We start from the raw sequence: 15719 nt of genomic DNA, 5'->3' as shown, positions 1-15719 counted from the left end.
CAAAAAGAAAAAAAAAAAAAAAAAAAAAAAAAAGAAAGAAAGAAATGCATCCATGTTCTTTTGTATAATCATATTAGAGTCAAGTATATTTATTTTCACATCTGTTATAACTGCTATTGCAAATGAGAAATACTATAGTATTATTTTCCAAGAGATATATACAGAGCAATTATTTTTCTCCAGGGAACTTGTGCAAACCAATATAAGATCTAAATTCTTCACATGATTTGTAAAACAGGAGGAGCCCCTCAGATTTAGTTTTTGAAGTATGGAAAATGCTGGCACTTTCCAATTAGGCAACAGTTCTTCATTCCTGTAATCTGTCTTGGCGCTGCTGCTGACTAAGGGTCTAGAGCAGCAGACATAATTTCTTTTTAGGCTTCTTCTTTTCTGTTGGTGTTTTTCTATTTATCTGTCTGACAAGGCCATAAAATATCTCATTAACATTGATCTTTGACTTTGCAGAAGATTCTAAAAAGGCACAGTTACATCACTGTCTTGCTGAATTCTGGCCCTGTTCTTTGCCAACTACTCACTTATCTTCTAGGTCACATTTATTGCCAACCAAAATCATTGGAACATCTTCTGTTCCTTAACCCATAAAATCTGTTCTGTCAGATCTTGTAAATCATTAAATGTGGACTAAGCTGTTACAGAATATACTAGTGCAAGCCCATAGCCATTCTGCATACACAAATCCCTCATTGCTGTAAATTGCTCTGTCCCTGGTATATCCAGGATTTCGAGCATGCACTGTTGGCAATCTCCTTCAACTTGCTTTCTGAGGAATTCTATTGTTGGGTTATATTTTTAAACAAAAATTCCCTGAACAAACTGAACTGTCAGAGCAGACTTCCTCACGCCTCCTGAGCCAAGGACCACTAGCTTGTACTCATGCATGATGTGGTCTATTTAAATACTGACAATCTCCTCAATGCCATTGAAGGTGCAGTGAGACATACACTCTTATACACAGGGAAACCACCCTCTGATCTAGTAATCTCACTCCTGGGAATCTGTTCCCCACCACCACCACCACCCCTGTCTGGTGCCTCCTCTACTTTTTCCTCCTCCCCCACCCTATTCTTGGCCATGGCTCCTCCTCCAGCTCTCTCTTTTTATTTTCTAATAATTTAAAAATAATTTTTATTATTAGTAGTATAATCTTTGGGCAATCAGTAAAATAGTAAAAGAAAATATTTTACTGCTGCTGTAGAGCTGAACCTGAGAAAATAGTGGCGTCAGATTATGATTGATTCTTTAAATATATCTCTGATGATTCTTTAAATGGTTATTTGATCATAATAGAATCTCAGGTTTGGGAGGAATTCAAGTAGCCTAACTCTCATCTAATGCTTGACTCTCCTTTATAGTACTGTTACATAATCATCATCATAATTGTAAGTAGCTAATTACTATGTGCATTGATTATTATGTGTCAGATACTATGCTAAGCACCTTATGCACAATGTTATATTTAATCTTAATAACCATCCTTTGGGGCCGGACGGTGGCGCACTGGATAAGTGCGCCGCTTGGGAAGCACGGCGGCCCTCCCGCCTGAGAGTTCGGATCCCACATACAGACCGGTTCCCGCTCACTGGCTGAGCGAGGCGCGGGGGCAACGCCGAGGGTTGCAATCCCGTTGCCGGTCCCCGGTCCGGTACGGGGGCAACACTGAGGGTTGCGATCCGTTGCCGGACACGGAAAAAGACAAAAGAAAAAAAAAAAAAAAAAAAAACATCCTTTGAGTTAGGCCAATGTTTCTACAGACCCTGGTGGGCTTCAAGATTCTCTTGAGGGGTCCATGAAGTCAAAATTATTTTCATAATAATACTAAGATGTTATTTGCCTTTTTCACTGTGTCAAAATGGGTAGAGTACAAATTGAGTCAGTTGTACCAAACTATACTAGTAGTCATTATATTCTTTACCAATGTGCACTTGCAGTTAAAAAATAAAAATAAAAAAGGCCAGTTCACTTAAGAATTTTCTTAATCAAGCAGTATAAAGTATTAATTTTATTAAATCTTGAATACATTTCTATTTAATATTCTGTGTGATTAAATGGGAAATACACATAAAGCATTTCTGCTGCATACTAAAGTACAACAGTTGTCTCGAAGAAAAGCACTTGGGTAATTGAGTTGTAAACTGAGTTAGCCACCTTTTTAATGTAACATCATTTTTTCTTGAAAAAATGACTGGCAAATTATGATTATTCAGACTTGGTTATTCGGCATACCTCTTTTCAAAAATGAAATGAGCCAGTACTTTCAGGAAAACAACTGACAGTATCTGTTGCTAATGACAAAATTCAAGCATAAAAATTAGAATTTTGGAAAACTTGTATATGCCACATGATGTTGACAGCTTCTAAATACTTAGGCTTTTCTGTGAAGTTGGTGGTGATTTTAATGAATGTGATTTTTAAAATATATATTGTATAATGAAATGTGTCCATGTTTGGAAGACAACTTGGTGAACCAATATTGTTCAGATATGAAATGCATAATGTTATTACAAAATCATGCATGAGTAAAAGATCCATTAGAAATGCAACATAGACCAATGGATTTTATTATAACGAACAAAAAATTCACTGGTCTGTTTTCAGATTTCACATTGCAACAAGCCTTTAAGAAACTGCCATTGTTGAATTTTGGTGTAGTATCAAAGAAGAAAATTAAAATTCTCAATCCTTCCTTTTCCAGTAACATATTTTTGTGAGATCAGAGGTCTTCATATACTACTGCCAAATCAATATATTGCAACAGATTGAATGCAGAAACAGATAAGAGAATCCAGCTGTCTTGTAAGCTAGAGTATTAATCCGTTTCTGTTGTTAATACCAAAATACCTGGAACTAGGTGATTTATAAGAAAATGAAATTTATTGCTTACAGTTTTGGAGGCTGGAAAGTCCAAAGCCCAGGGAACACGTCTGGTGAGGGTCTTCTTCGATGGTGGCTTTACAGCAATGCCAGGGTCTCACATGGCAGAAAATGGCAGAGCAGAGAGATTAACTTCCTCATTCAGTCTCTTTTTAAGGCCACCAGAACCACTCCCATTATTCCCAGAATGGATCAATCTATTCACGAGGGTGCAGTCCTCACAATCCAATCACCTCTCCAAGGACCCACCTTTCAATTACCACAGTAGGATTTCCCACCCTCTTAACACTGTCACACTGAGGACCAAGCCTCCAACACGTTAAAGTTTTGGGGGGACACAATTCAATCCATAATAGCCAGATATTAAAGAGATTTGTAAATATATAAAACAACACCACCCTTTCATTATATTTTGGGGGAAAAATACTGTTTTTTTTTTTTCACAAATAATGTTATTGATGTTAAAAATAACAGATTTATTATTGTTACTCTTTAGAGATTTAATAAATATTTTAAATTTTTCTTAGTTTTAAATTTCTTATATAGTAAATACTGATAGCTATAACCTACATAAAGAAAAGCTCTTTGGAGTCCTCAATAATTGTGAAGAGAGTAAAGAGGCTCCTGAGGCCAAAAAAGGTTGCGAACCACTTGTTTGAGAGTTAGGCAGTAGGGCACCCTAGTTGAAAGTATGAGCTGTGGAGTCAGCCTGTTTTTCTTTGAAAACAGACTCCATTTCTTATTAGCTATGTGACTTCTGGTGTTACTTAAGCTCTCTAAGCTTTAGTTTCTCATCTGAAAAATGAGAGTGATAATGTGGATTTTGTGATTGTTAAATCAGAGAATTCATGTAAAGTGTTTAGCACAATGTCTTAGTATGTAGTGAGAGTTCAGGTATTTGCTAGGATAATAATAACTCTTATCCTCATTTTACAAGTGATGAATGTGAGTCTGTTTTTAAAGAAGCAATCTTAGGACAGAATTTAAACCCAAATAGGTGAAACAATCTCAAGGACAGATGGATGTGGTCCAGTTGATGTTCTGTTAGTTATATGGATAGAAATTGAGAAATAATGGATTTCCATGACTAGAAAATTTAGAAATCTGTCATCTTGTCATTTACTTGCTCTTTTTTGGAAAGATTGGCAACCCTCACAAACAGAAACCAAAATGAAAATTTAATTATGTCCAACAACATGGCATTTTAACTAATCCAGAGAAACTTTTGCTGAGGCATAAGCATTTTACTATGTATTGAAAGGTAGCGGCAAATGCTACCCTGCCATTCAGACAAATGAAAGACAGCCTACCTAAATGGAACCCTTAGTAGTGACCCTTTGCCCCGACAGGGGTTTTGAAGCTATAATTAACAATTTAAATTTACACTAGCAAATTAAGCTTTAAAATTAATTGCCCTCCATTTACGGGTACTAGGAAGTTATGTAAATTTGTCAGTTGTCTCCTGCTTAATTATTTGAAATCACAATCCTTAATTAGGCTATACAACAAACAGTACTAAAAGATTGTTGCATAACACTGGAACTCAATGAATGGCTCTATCCTGACCCCACTTGCTTGAAATAAATAAATACAGGGAAACTTTGTTATAACTTTTCTTTGTAATGTGCAAGAGTTACCCAGTGCCAGAGCTCCCTGGTTAGATAACTTTTGTAAGCTGAGGTACTTACAAGTGGTAAATTATTAGGTGGTACTGAATAAATTCAAGATGGTACTCTTAACGGTTTAGAAGTATCTAATCTCTTCTCAGCTGGTTTGTTTCAACGATCTTAGAAATTTTAGGAAAAATCTTGATCTTTAAAATTTTAAGGTGAAAAATAATTTAATTTGTGATATTAATTTGTAAAATATGTGTGTTGTATTTATATGCATAGATGTCTGTAGATGGTGGGATTATGGGAGATTTTCTTTTTCTTTTTTTTTTTTTTTTTTAAAGATGACCGGTAAAGGGATCTTAACCCTTGACTTGGTGTTGTCAGCACCACGCTCAGCCAGCGAGCCAACCGGCCACCCCTATATGGGATCCGAACCCCAGGGCCTTGGTGTTATCAGCACCGCACTCTCCCGAGTGAGCCACGGGCCGGCCCGAGATTTTCCTTTTTTTCTGTACTCTTAATGATATTTTCCAAATTTTATGCAATGAATGTGTATGGTTTTTATAATCAGAAAAACTTCTGGAACATTAGAAGGGGCAGAGCAAGGTAGTAATCCATGCAGAGGGGCAGTCTGGCTTGGGATGTAGAAGCCCAAGCAGGGTGAGGAGCATGCCCACGGACTGGGGGCAGCCTGGCAGAAGGAGTCAGAGCTCAAATGGATAAGGAAGGTAGTCACGTGTGAGCACCTGGTGGTGGGTTTCAGAAGCCAAGCAGAGTGAAAAGTGCATCATCTACCATACCAAACTGAGAGTGTCCAGTCTTATCTGATCTCAGAAGCTGAGCAGGGTTGGGCCTGGTTAGTATTTGGATGGGAGACTGGGAATACAGGGTCCTGTGGATTTTTAAAAAGAGAGAGAGAGAGAAGGGCATCCATTTGGGGGTAAGGGCTATGTAGGGTCTGAATGGCATTCTTATGCAGAGTGTCAAAGCCTGAGCAGGTTGAAGAAGCTGTCCGCAAAAGGGGTGGTCTAACACCAGGAATCAAAACCTAAGTGAAGTAAGAAGGGCTTCCATGTGTGGGGAGCAGCCCAGAATGGGGAATTCAGAGTCCAAGCAGGGTGAAGAAAGCATCCACATCAGGAGGTTATGTACAGGAGAATTAATCAAATTAGTTAATATATTTAAGATAATGGAAACCAGGTTTCTCACTGTCAGTAGAAGGGGATACAAAGGCAGAAACTAAAATGAACCTTTTGCTATTGCATTAAAACTAGAGGCTTCACTGTGAACTCATGGTTTCTGATATATAGATAGTTATAAAAATATAGATATAAATCAATACATGCATACAGTAACCCTACATTGTGCTGGAGGAAGTATTCAAAAATGGTGGGAAATGGTCAGAAGGACATAAAATCCAGCTTGTAGAGGCTCCCACTGACCAAATCTGGGACAATTTAAGCATCAAAATAAATAAGGAAAGTAATTGCTTATTATTGCATTGAATAAAACGAGAATCCATACAGATATAAATAAATAAATTGAAAGTTTGATAAGGAATAGTATATTCAAAAAGTTTCAAAAACATTTCCACAAAATGCTTATTGATTACAAAGAGATAAAGAAGAATATCACAGAGAAGCTTGACAGGCATCAGTGCTCAGAATGAACATCATCCCTAAGGGACAAATTGAAATTATGTATATACATCTGTGCATGTAAATACAACACGTATATTTTACGAATTAATATAATAGTGACAACACAGCGCCACTTCTGTGATATTCCTGTCAAATATACACAGCCTGAATCAACGCATGGAGGCCGAGATTGAAGGTAACAGTTTTGAAAGTCAAAGAAAGATTAAGGAACTGTTCCAGACTGGGGAAGACTTAAAGATACATAAACTAAATGATACTCATTCATGATGCCAAAATGGAGCCTCTGTAATAATTGGCTAAACTTGAAAGGGGTCTGAGGATTTTATGGCAGTAATGTATCAGTGTTAATTTCTTGGTTTTGACAGTTGTATTGAGGTTATGTAGAAGAATGTACTTGTGTGTAGGAAATATACACTAAAAATATTTGGGAGTGATGGGTCAAGAGGTTGGTGGCTTACTCTCAAATGGTTCAGGAAAAAATTATTTGTATCATACATAATTTTTAAGAAACATAATTGTTTCAAAAATTAGAAAATTATATTAAAAATTTTAAATGCAAGCCTCGGCCAAATTTCAAAGGTAAGTATTATTTTCAACTAACAAGGAAGTTTTAAAGTTAAAAAATCTGTTCTTACCTCCTGCCCTTAATACAATTTTAAAGCATGCTTATTTATAGAAGCATTTAACTACATAGTTTGAAATTTAAATCTGTATTAATCAATTCCTATTAATGTCCCTTAGGGTTGGAGGAGTGAGTATAGGGAAGATTTTATCATGATTACTTTATTTAATGTTTTAAAATTTGTCTTCAAATTCAAGTATTCCAAATAATTTCTTTTAATTTTATTTTACGATCTTTGTTATATAGATGGACCACTGGCCTATCAGAAAACTAAGGTTGCAATAATAATAAACATTTGTAGATTACAAAGCAGTTTCAAAATATTATCTTATTTGATCCTAATAGTCCCATTTTGATCCTAATAGTCACATTCATTCAGCAAAGACAAAAAAATCATTGCCTATCCTAGTATCTGGAAATAGGCATTATTATGATTCTGACTTTATAGAAGAGGGTAGGGACATACTGGCTTACCACTCATAAGTGCAGGAGCCAGGATACCAGCCCCAGTAATGTGACTTGAGCCCTGACTTAAGCCTGCTGCCTCAAACTAAGAGTCCTAACCTGCTGTGATCATGTGATCCCTCGGGCCATTTCTTCAGCACAATGGAAATATTGGACTCTAATCTTCAAGCTCCATTCCAGCTTCAAAATCTTAAAATTCATCCTGTTGTTAATAGTAACAACAACAAAAAACATAAAACAACTGGGAGTAACCTTAAGTGGAAAAGTATATAACTTACACGGAAAAAGTAAAAACTACAAACTTTCATGAGATGTTTTTAATTACTTGAATATACAAACTTGCATATGGGTTAATTTTCCCATTCTCCTTTTTTTCATCTTCAATTTCAGGTCCATTAAAATATAGAATTCAGGTGTGATGCTTTAGAGCCTGGGAGTTTATTCAGGAAGGCTGAGTTATTAATGAATCTGCATCCCCTCTCCTATTTTTTTTGTTTTTGGTTGTCGTTCCAGGGAACTCATTGTTCTTTGTAATGAGGGTAAAGACAGATGGGTTTGGAAGAGACTTTTCCTTGTTAAGTGAAGAACCCCTGCTGCTTTCTATAGCTTGAGGGAGTCTTATGCGAAACTGGCATTTACATGTTTTTTCCTTTGGGGATGTGGCTGCATTATTGTTACTATGAAATTATACTTGATTGGTCTGAATTATGCAGTGTTAGGGGTAATATCTTTGTCTTGAAAGCTAGACCTAACAGCTCATGAGCACTTTTCAAGAGAGAGGAAACTCATAAAGGAGAAGGAAAGACTGGAACAGTGAGTGTTTAGACTATGAGACTGATTGTTTTCAAACAAACCTAATTCCTTATATGCCTGGTAATGAAGACATCTTAATAACAGAGAAAGCGGCCCCATTATTTGTGTGCTTTTGTTAACCAATTTATTTTGTTTAGATCAGTGGGCAGGACACCATCTGTTACTAGAAATTTTCCTTTCATAAATCCTGCTCCCACTAAGAGTCCCTAGTTAAGTAATGTCAGCTGCCCTCTTGTTTAATTTCCTTAATAACTCAATTCAGGGGGATGGAGAGAAAAAGGCAGCTAAGAGGATATTGTAAATTGTACCATGCCCTCAGAGAATTTAGTTTGCTCATCTCCTGGGCAAGAAAATTAGTGGGAGGAGCTTACGCATGTTGGAGAAAAAGGCAGAAGGAGGGGTGGCAAAACTGATGGTGGATGAGGTTGCTTTAAGGAAATTGTTTAGTAGGATTTAAAAAAAATTTTTTTTTCTGAGTTGATAACTGTTGCCCCCAAATCTCTTTTTCTAAGGCATGTTTCAATTATTTAGACACAGGTAGTGATGAGAGTCCTGTTCCATAATAATCTACTTTTAGGACTATGAAATACATTTTACATACACATTGGTATGTATATGTTTACGTGTTTATATAAAGTACAATGAATACATAAATGTTATTACCATAAATATGACACGGAAAGACATTTTTATTCTATCAAAGGTCCATGACTCCAGCTCAAGCTGACTTGGAATTTCTTGAGAATGCCAAAAAGTTGTCCATGTATGGAGTTGATCTTCATAAAGCAAAGGTAATGATAACTTTGGCTTTTATTAATATGCTTGTATATATATTATATGACACAGGTCTTTTATGCATGTATCATACCTGTGTCATATAATTCTTCTTACCAACATTTATCTGGGGTATTTAAAAACATTCAAAAGAGATAGTCGTTCTTGTTAGAGTTTTAAGGATATCAATTGAATCAATCAAGTGTATCAAATGAATTGCTCCTTAGCAATTCCACCATCAGAATCAAGTTTTACATTTAATCCACTGTAAAGGTAAAAAAATGTAGCACCTAGAGAAAAAGAAATTATGTTTTCCTAAAATGCAGTTACATTTGAAAATATAGAGTGGCAGCAAGACATGTTCACAGCCAACATCACCTAGGTTATCAGAATCACCTGGGGTGTTTATTAAACATGCAGATTTCTTATCTCCTCCCAGATTCACAGAATTGCTTTGAAGATGAGGCTCTAGAATCTTTAGATTTAATAAACATTCCAAATGATTCTAATTCATGCTTGAATATGAGAACCATTGGCTTAGGGTAGTGTTACTCAGAGTGTGGTCTCTGAGCAGCATTAAACATCACCTAGGTACTTGTTAGAAATTCACATTTCAGGCTCCATCCCAGGTATTGAATCAGAAGCTCTGGGGGTGGAGTCCAGCAGTTGGTTTAACAAGCTCTCCAGGTGATTCTTTTTTTTTTTTTTAAAAGATGACCGGTAAGGGGATCTCAACCCTTGGCTTGGTGTTGTCAGCACCACGCTCAGCCAGTGAGCAAACCGGCCATCCCTATATAGGATCCGAACCCGCGGCCTTGGTGTTATCAGCACCGCACTCTACCGAGTGAGCCACGGGCCGGCCCTTCCAGGTGATTCTAATGCACACTGAATGCACCACTGGCTTATTTGAGAACCTTTGGTTTAGGGCATTGAAAACTTGAGGTTTAATCCTAGCTCTGCCTAATACAACCTAACAGAATGAATACTTAAGGCAAGTGAGTCCCTTGCCTCCTCTGACCTTCAGCTACTAAAATGGCTGGGGAAGTTGAGGAGAAAGGTTCTGGGGAATGATCTACAGCTCATTCACTTGAACTTAGAAAAGATGCATGATGAGGAGACTCAAAACCATGTCCAATCAAGGAATAGGAATACTTAGCCTACAAAACAGAAAGTTTTGGGAAGATGTAATAATCTGTCTTGATGTATTAAAGGAGTGATGTGTGAAGTAGAGATTTTACTATGGCTCCAATGTAAATCTAGAGATTAAAATGGAAACTATAGAGAAATACACTGTTCAGCTCAGTTTGACACATTGTCTAATAGCTATTCAAAGATGGGATGGGCTACCTTAGTAGCTAGTGAGCCTCCTTATCACTGGAGGTATTCCAGGATAGGCAGAATAATCGTTGGGTACGAATTTAGAAACGGACATTCAAGCACCTGGTGTATGATTGGACTAAAATGACCTTTTAGGGTTCTCCCAACCTGAATATCTGATAGTCTCTTTATTTAAATTCCATCAATTCTAATAACATTGCATGTTAGTGGTTTTTCTTAAGATGTTGCTCTGGATTGTTTTAGGCTGGGTACTGTAACTTCTATGAATCTCTAAAGTAGATAGTAGGAAGACAGAGACAATCTGACACATTTATGGATAAATTAGAAAATAATTGTTTCCTCATACCTGCTTTCTTGCTTAACATCTCCCACTCCTTAGAAAGGACTCATGCCTAAATAGGGTCATGCTTTCACCCCCAAAGTTGGATGTATGTATGTTATGATGAGACAGTAATATGCTTATTCTGTTTTGTAGTTGTGTCAGATAACTTTAATCATGGTCAAGTCAAAATAAGGATGGCAACATTAAGCCTCTTTCCCTTATAGCTCTTGTAGAACATAATCATTTATGAAATAAGTAAATAGAAAACCAAGAAATTGAGAAATTAAAATAAAACTTTTTTTCATAGAAGCATAAATAAATAAATAAATAAATAAATAAATACAGTAGATGGTAGGAAGATTATTATATCAGATCAGGTGTGTTTCCAGAACTGAAATTGTTAGGTTTTGCTTCTCAATTCCTGCTAGAAGCTGGTGTCGATTCAGGAATGGATGAAGGAGTCAGGTGGCATATTCCTTTCCCAAACGTTGTGAAGCAAATTGTTTTCCCAAAGCGTATAATTAAGAGAGAGAAATAGTTGTGCCCACAGGCTTTAAAAACTTAAGTGGGCTTCTTCTGGGAAATTCTCAGTTACATAGTTGAATTAGAGCTATATATAATTTCTACTTTTCTATTACGCTTATACATAATACATGTAGGCACTAATATGTTTCTCTGTACTCATTTTGGGAAAAAGAGTAGTCAAGAAGCATTTAACTCTGGGTTTTGATTATTTAGCTAAATAAGTAGTCATCTGTAAGATTAACTCAGGGTAAATTGACTTTCCTTGAATTACAGACATAGATAATTAATATTATGTATTTAATTTTTTTAAATTCCTTTAATGAAGAGGCATGTAAATATGACTTCACTTTACCTTAATATTCTCTTGGCCTAGCGATAATATTTATAATTTAATAGGCTAAACATCAATTATTATAAAAATCTGAGATTCTCTGATACAGTAATAGAGTCTACTCCTATATTTAACATGATTTCTGGTGGGATTACCACTTTATCATTAAAAAGCAAGAAATATAATTGTGCATGTATATTTGGTAGTATACATAGCCCTAAGTCCTGGCCTCCAGGAAGTCATGTTGCTGATTTAAACATAACAGTCCCATGGATTATGATCATTTTATGCTTTGGAACTGTTTTTGGTTGTTGATATCTTTAGATTATCTAATAATAGTAAACAGTGTGTTTGAACAAATTGCTCAAGACTGAAATGCTAACACTCTTCTTTTTCAGGACTTGGAGGGAGTGGATATCATCCTAGGTGTCTGCTCTAGTGGCCTTCTTGTTTACAAAGATAAGCTGAGAATTAACCGCTTTCCTTGGCCCAAAGTGCTGAAGATTTCTTACAAACGTAGCAGCTTTTTCATCAAGATTCGACCTGGAGAGGTACAGAATTCATGCTTCTTTCCTCCCGAACCAGAGACCTTGTTTAAAACATCTCTTCATTCCTGTTTTTCTTCTAAGAGGTCTCTGTATAGCTCAGTATTGAGGGGCTGATAGTTTTCTAAATTGATCAGTCCTGTGATTCTTCTTCTCTTCCTTACTATTGGTCTTCTGGACATTTCTCTTTCTGTAAGGAAGTATTCCATTGCAAAAAGTGAAATTTGGATTGATAAATTTGTTCCTTGTTTACTCCAGGCAAAGACATGATGGAGAAATATTTTTAAATTGAGTAGCATGAGATTTTAAAATTATTTGTGGGGCACATTACTCATGTTTTGCAATATTAATTCTTACCTTGTATAATTTAAAGTTGTATGCATAGCTTCTAGTGGTTACTGAGAATGTGTTCTAGGGTCAAGTTCTAGATTTTTAATAGAGTTGGATGTTCAACTTTGTACCAGATAACTCAGTTATTAGTTGGTGGTCAAGTTTCAGAATATTTAACTTTAATATTTCAGAAGTTTAACTTTTATGTTGAAGAGCCATCATGGTACAGAAGACAATTAAGTAGGACTTAATTTTTTTTTTTCCTTTTTTTGTCTTTTTTTCGTGACCGGCAACGGATCGCAACCCTCAGTGTCGCGCCCGTACCGGACCGGGACTGGCAACGGGATCGCAACCCTCGGTGTTGCGCCCGCACCTCTCTCAGCCAGTGAGCCGCTGGTCTGTATGTGGGATCCGAACCCTTGGTGGGAGCGCCACTGCGCTCCCAAGCAGCGCACTGTAGCAGTGCGCCACTGGGCCGGCCCTAATTTCTTTTTTTAAAGTTCTAGCTCCTTCTCTACCACTGACTAAGCAAAAGACCCTAGACAAATCTAAGGCTCAGTTTCCTTACCATTCAAGCAGGACACTCCTCTATGACAGTTGACTTGAAAATCAGTTGAGATGACGGTTGTAAAAGCTCTACATAGGAAAGGACCATACTAACATTAGGTGGCTTTTTCTGCGTATATATCACCATCTGCTGGTGAAAACAGCTCGTTATTTCAGTCTGGAAATTCTGGATGTGCAGCCTTAAAAATCTTGTTATAGGGATTATCTTTGAAGCATTTATTCTGTATCATAATTATTTACCTGTGCCTAGCACAGAGCAATCAGTGTCTTCCCTCAAAGTTTCAAATCCAAGAATCATTCAGTCAACAAATATTTAATGAGGGCATTCCCTGTGCCAGGCACAATTCTAGGGGCTAGGAATATAATAGTAAATAAAAAAGTCCTGTCCCTCAACAATCTTACATTTTAATGTGGAAAGGTAGGGAAAAAAAAAAATATATATATATATATGCACACACACAAATATTAATAATTATAAATGTCAACTATATTTTACATATATATATTATATACATATATTGTAACAGTAGGATTTTGAGAAGTGGAGTGTTATGACTACAGAAGATGATTTAGAAGTAGCATGGTATAGTGGAGAGGGTGAGATTCTTGTTCTGCCATTTCATAGCTGTGAGACTGAGCAAATAACTTCTCTTGCCTGTTTCTTTGTGTGTAAAAATATAGATACTATTAATCATAGTGTTATTGGCAATAACAGGCACTCAAAATAAATGTCAGTTTCTTTTCCATCTTACAAAGTATGCTTACAGTAAAAACAAAGAGGCCAGAGGCCAACAGGACAGTGTTTCTAGTAGCCCTGGCGGGATATGTTTTCCTTCGGTCAAAGAGATATCTAAATAAATTAATGATCAATCAAAGGAAAAAAAGAGAAAACGTTTAATAATTAAAGAATCTGGGGAATAAGTTCAAGAGATCTATTGTACGAAATGGTGACTACAGTTAAAATTGAAAGAGTGCTAAGATAGTAGATTTTAAGTGTTCTCACTACAAATAATGATGTGTGTGAGGTGATGCATATGTTAATTAGTTCAATTTAGCCATTCTGCCGTGTGTACGTATTTCCAAACATGTTGTACATGATAAATATGTACAATTTTTATTTGTCAATTTAAAAATTAATTTTTTAAAAAAGACACTAGTTTGCACCAAAATCTTTAGCTTCTATTGCTAATTACTATTGCATAATAATATTCATTGACTGGAGGAATCACCATTCCTTGATCGTTGAGTAGTCTAGAGTTCCAAATGCAGGTAGTGACTAAGGAAAAGCAGTTTGTGGACAATCAAAAGTTGACTTATGTCTCAGAAAAATGTATGGTGTATGTGTGTGTGTTTTCTGAACAAAAATAAGATGCATAAATAATATAAGATGCATCCCCTGGTTTCCTTGCTTTGGAAAAAGCCACTCTCAATGAGCAAGTTTATTTTGATAAGTAAGAAAAAAATTTCAAATGATGTTTTGTGCCCTTAAATTGGTAACATTCTTTTTATTTACAATGGCCTCTTCTGTTGCACCATATTTCTCTGCTACTGTATCACTGTAGTTGAATAATACTTCATGTTACATATTTATTTGTGTTTTTATTAGCAAGAGCAGTATGAAAGTACCATCGGATTCAAACTTCCCAGTTACCGAGCAGCTAAGAAATTATGGAAAGTCTGTGTAGAGCATCACACATTTTTCAGGTATTGTTCTCACTTAAGTGCTTTTCAAGGAGAAATTATTTATGCACGTTTCTATTTTAAGCCTGCTATTGAAATTCCTCTCTTTGTATGACTGGCACTCTTCTATTTAGCTCAGGTGAGATCATCCTAAGCAAGACAAAATAAATCCAGTTCTTCCTTTTTGGGTTGGAAAGCATGCCTCAACATTTCCCAAAACATCTTTCAGTGTATGTTAGTAGGAGGAGAAAAGTGAGGAGTAGGCACGTGTATTTACTAGGGGCTCTGTGATCGCCCTTACTGTAGCTGAAGTCAGTTTTATTAAGGAGAGGTACCTCACTTTCCTCCACATAGAATTTCTCTAAGCAGTGCTTAACTACTTTTTGTGGGGCTTATGTTGGCTCCAATCAACCCCCAAAAGGGAGCAGCACACAGAGCCATCTTTGAAGCCCAATGAATTAGGATAATCAGACAACGGAAGAAAGTTTCATTTCCTCTACTTTTCAAGAGGCCACATTATTCATTTACCAAGCATTTCTGTGTGCTTATCCTTTGTGTAGGCATTGTATTAGGCATTGGGAAGATACCACAAGTAAGAAAATTTCTTTGTTATGGAAAATTTTATACATAGCAACAGTGTAATGAACTCTCCTTGTACTTATCCCCCAGCTTCAATAATTATCACCCCGAGGCCAATCTCATTTCATATGTATCCCCTCCCTTTCCTTCCCCCTACTTCCCAGATTATTTTGAAGCAAATTCCAGGCCTCATGTCATTTCATTATAAATAAGCTTGACTCTTTATGAATGCTGTCTCTCTCTCCTTCCCCCACCTTCTCTGTTTCTCACCCCCACCCTGGTATCTTTTCCTTCTGTTTGTAATTTTGTATCATACTCAGCACTATAGCACAATGGACAGGAAGAAAAGGAAAATAATATTTCAATTCACATTTCAAAATCAAACATGAGAATATATTTTACACCAATTAAGGAATCTTTATTACTGGCATTAACACATTTCTTTATGCTTTCATCATCCTCCTCTTTAAAATCAAACCAAGAAAATAGAGTTTTAAAAAAGGGCAAGGAAGAGTGATTTTGAATGTTTAATAGCTATGGTATACTTTCATCTGCAGCCAATGTATTTACTTGTAGTATGGCATATTTAAATCCATTGCATCAAAATAAGAGAATATATTAAAATGTAATACTCCCTTACATAAAAGTTCCCAAGGTGAAAA

The 15719-nt window shown here is 36.2% G+C and overlaps 1 protein-coding gene and 1 pseudogene across 2 annotated transcripts in view; one reads left to right on the top strand and one right to left on the bottom strand.

The window, feature by feature from the left end:
• Positions 1-15719, top strand: part of EPB41 (erythrocyte membrane protein band 4.1) — a 112336-nt gene that overhangs the window by 32556 nt on the left and 64061 nt on the right. For both annotated transcript variants that reach the window (XM_008568673.1, XM_008568672.1), the window contains exons 7-9: positions 8770-8857; positions 11755-11907; positions 14405-14502. In XM_008568673.1, the coding sequence (XP_008566895.1) occupies positions 8770-8857; positions 11755-11907; positions 14405-14502 (339 nt within the window). The remainder of the gene's footprint in view (positions 1-8769; positions 8858-11754; positions 11908-14404; positions 14503-15719) is intronic.
• Positions 350-967, bottom strand: LOC103587224 (annotated as a pseudogene).

This window comes from Galeopterus variegatus, unplaced genomic scaffold, assembly GCF_000696425.1.
Source record: "Galeopterus variegatus unplaced genomic scaffold, G_variegatus-3.0.2 Scaffold431, whole genome shotgun sequence".
Taxonomy (NCBI): Eukaryota; Metazoa; Chordata; class Mammalia; order Dermoptera; family Cynocephalidae; genus Galeopterus; species Galeopterus variegatus.
The sequence above is the reverse complement of the archived record's forward strand: the minus strand, read 5'-3'. Positions and strand labels throughout refer to the sequence as shown.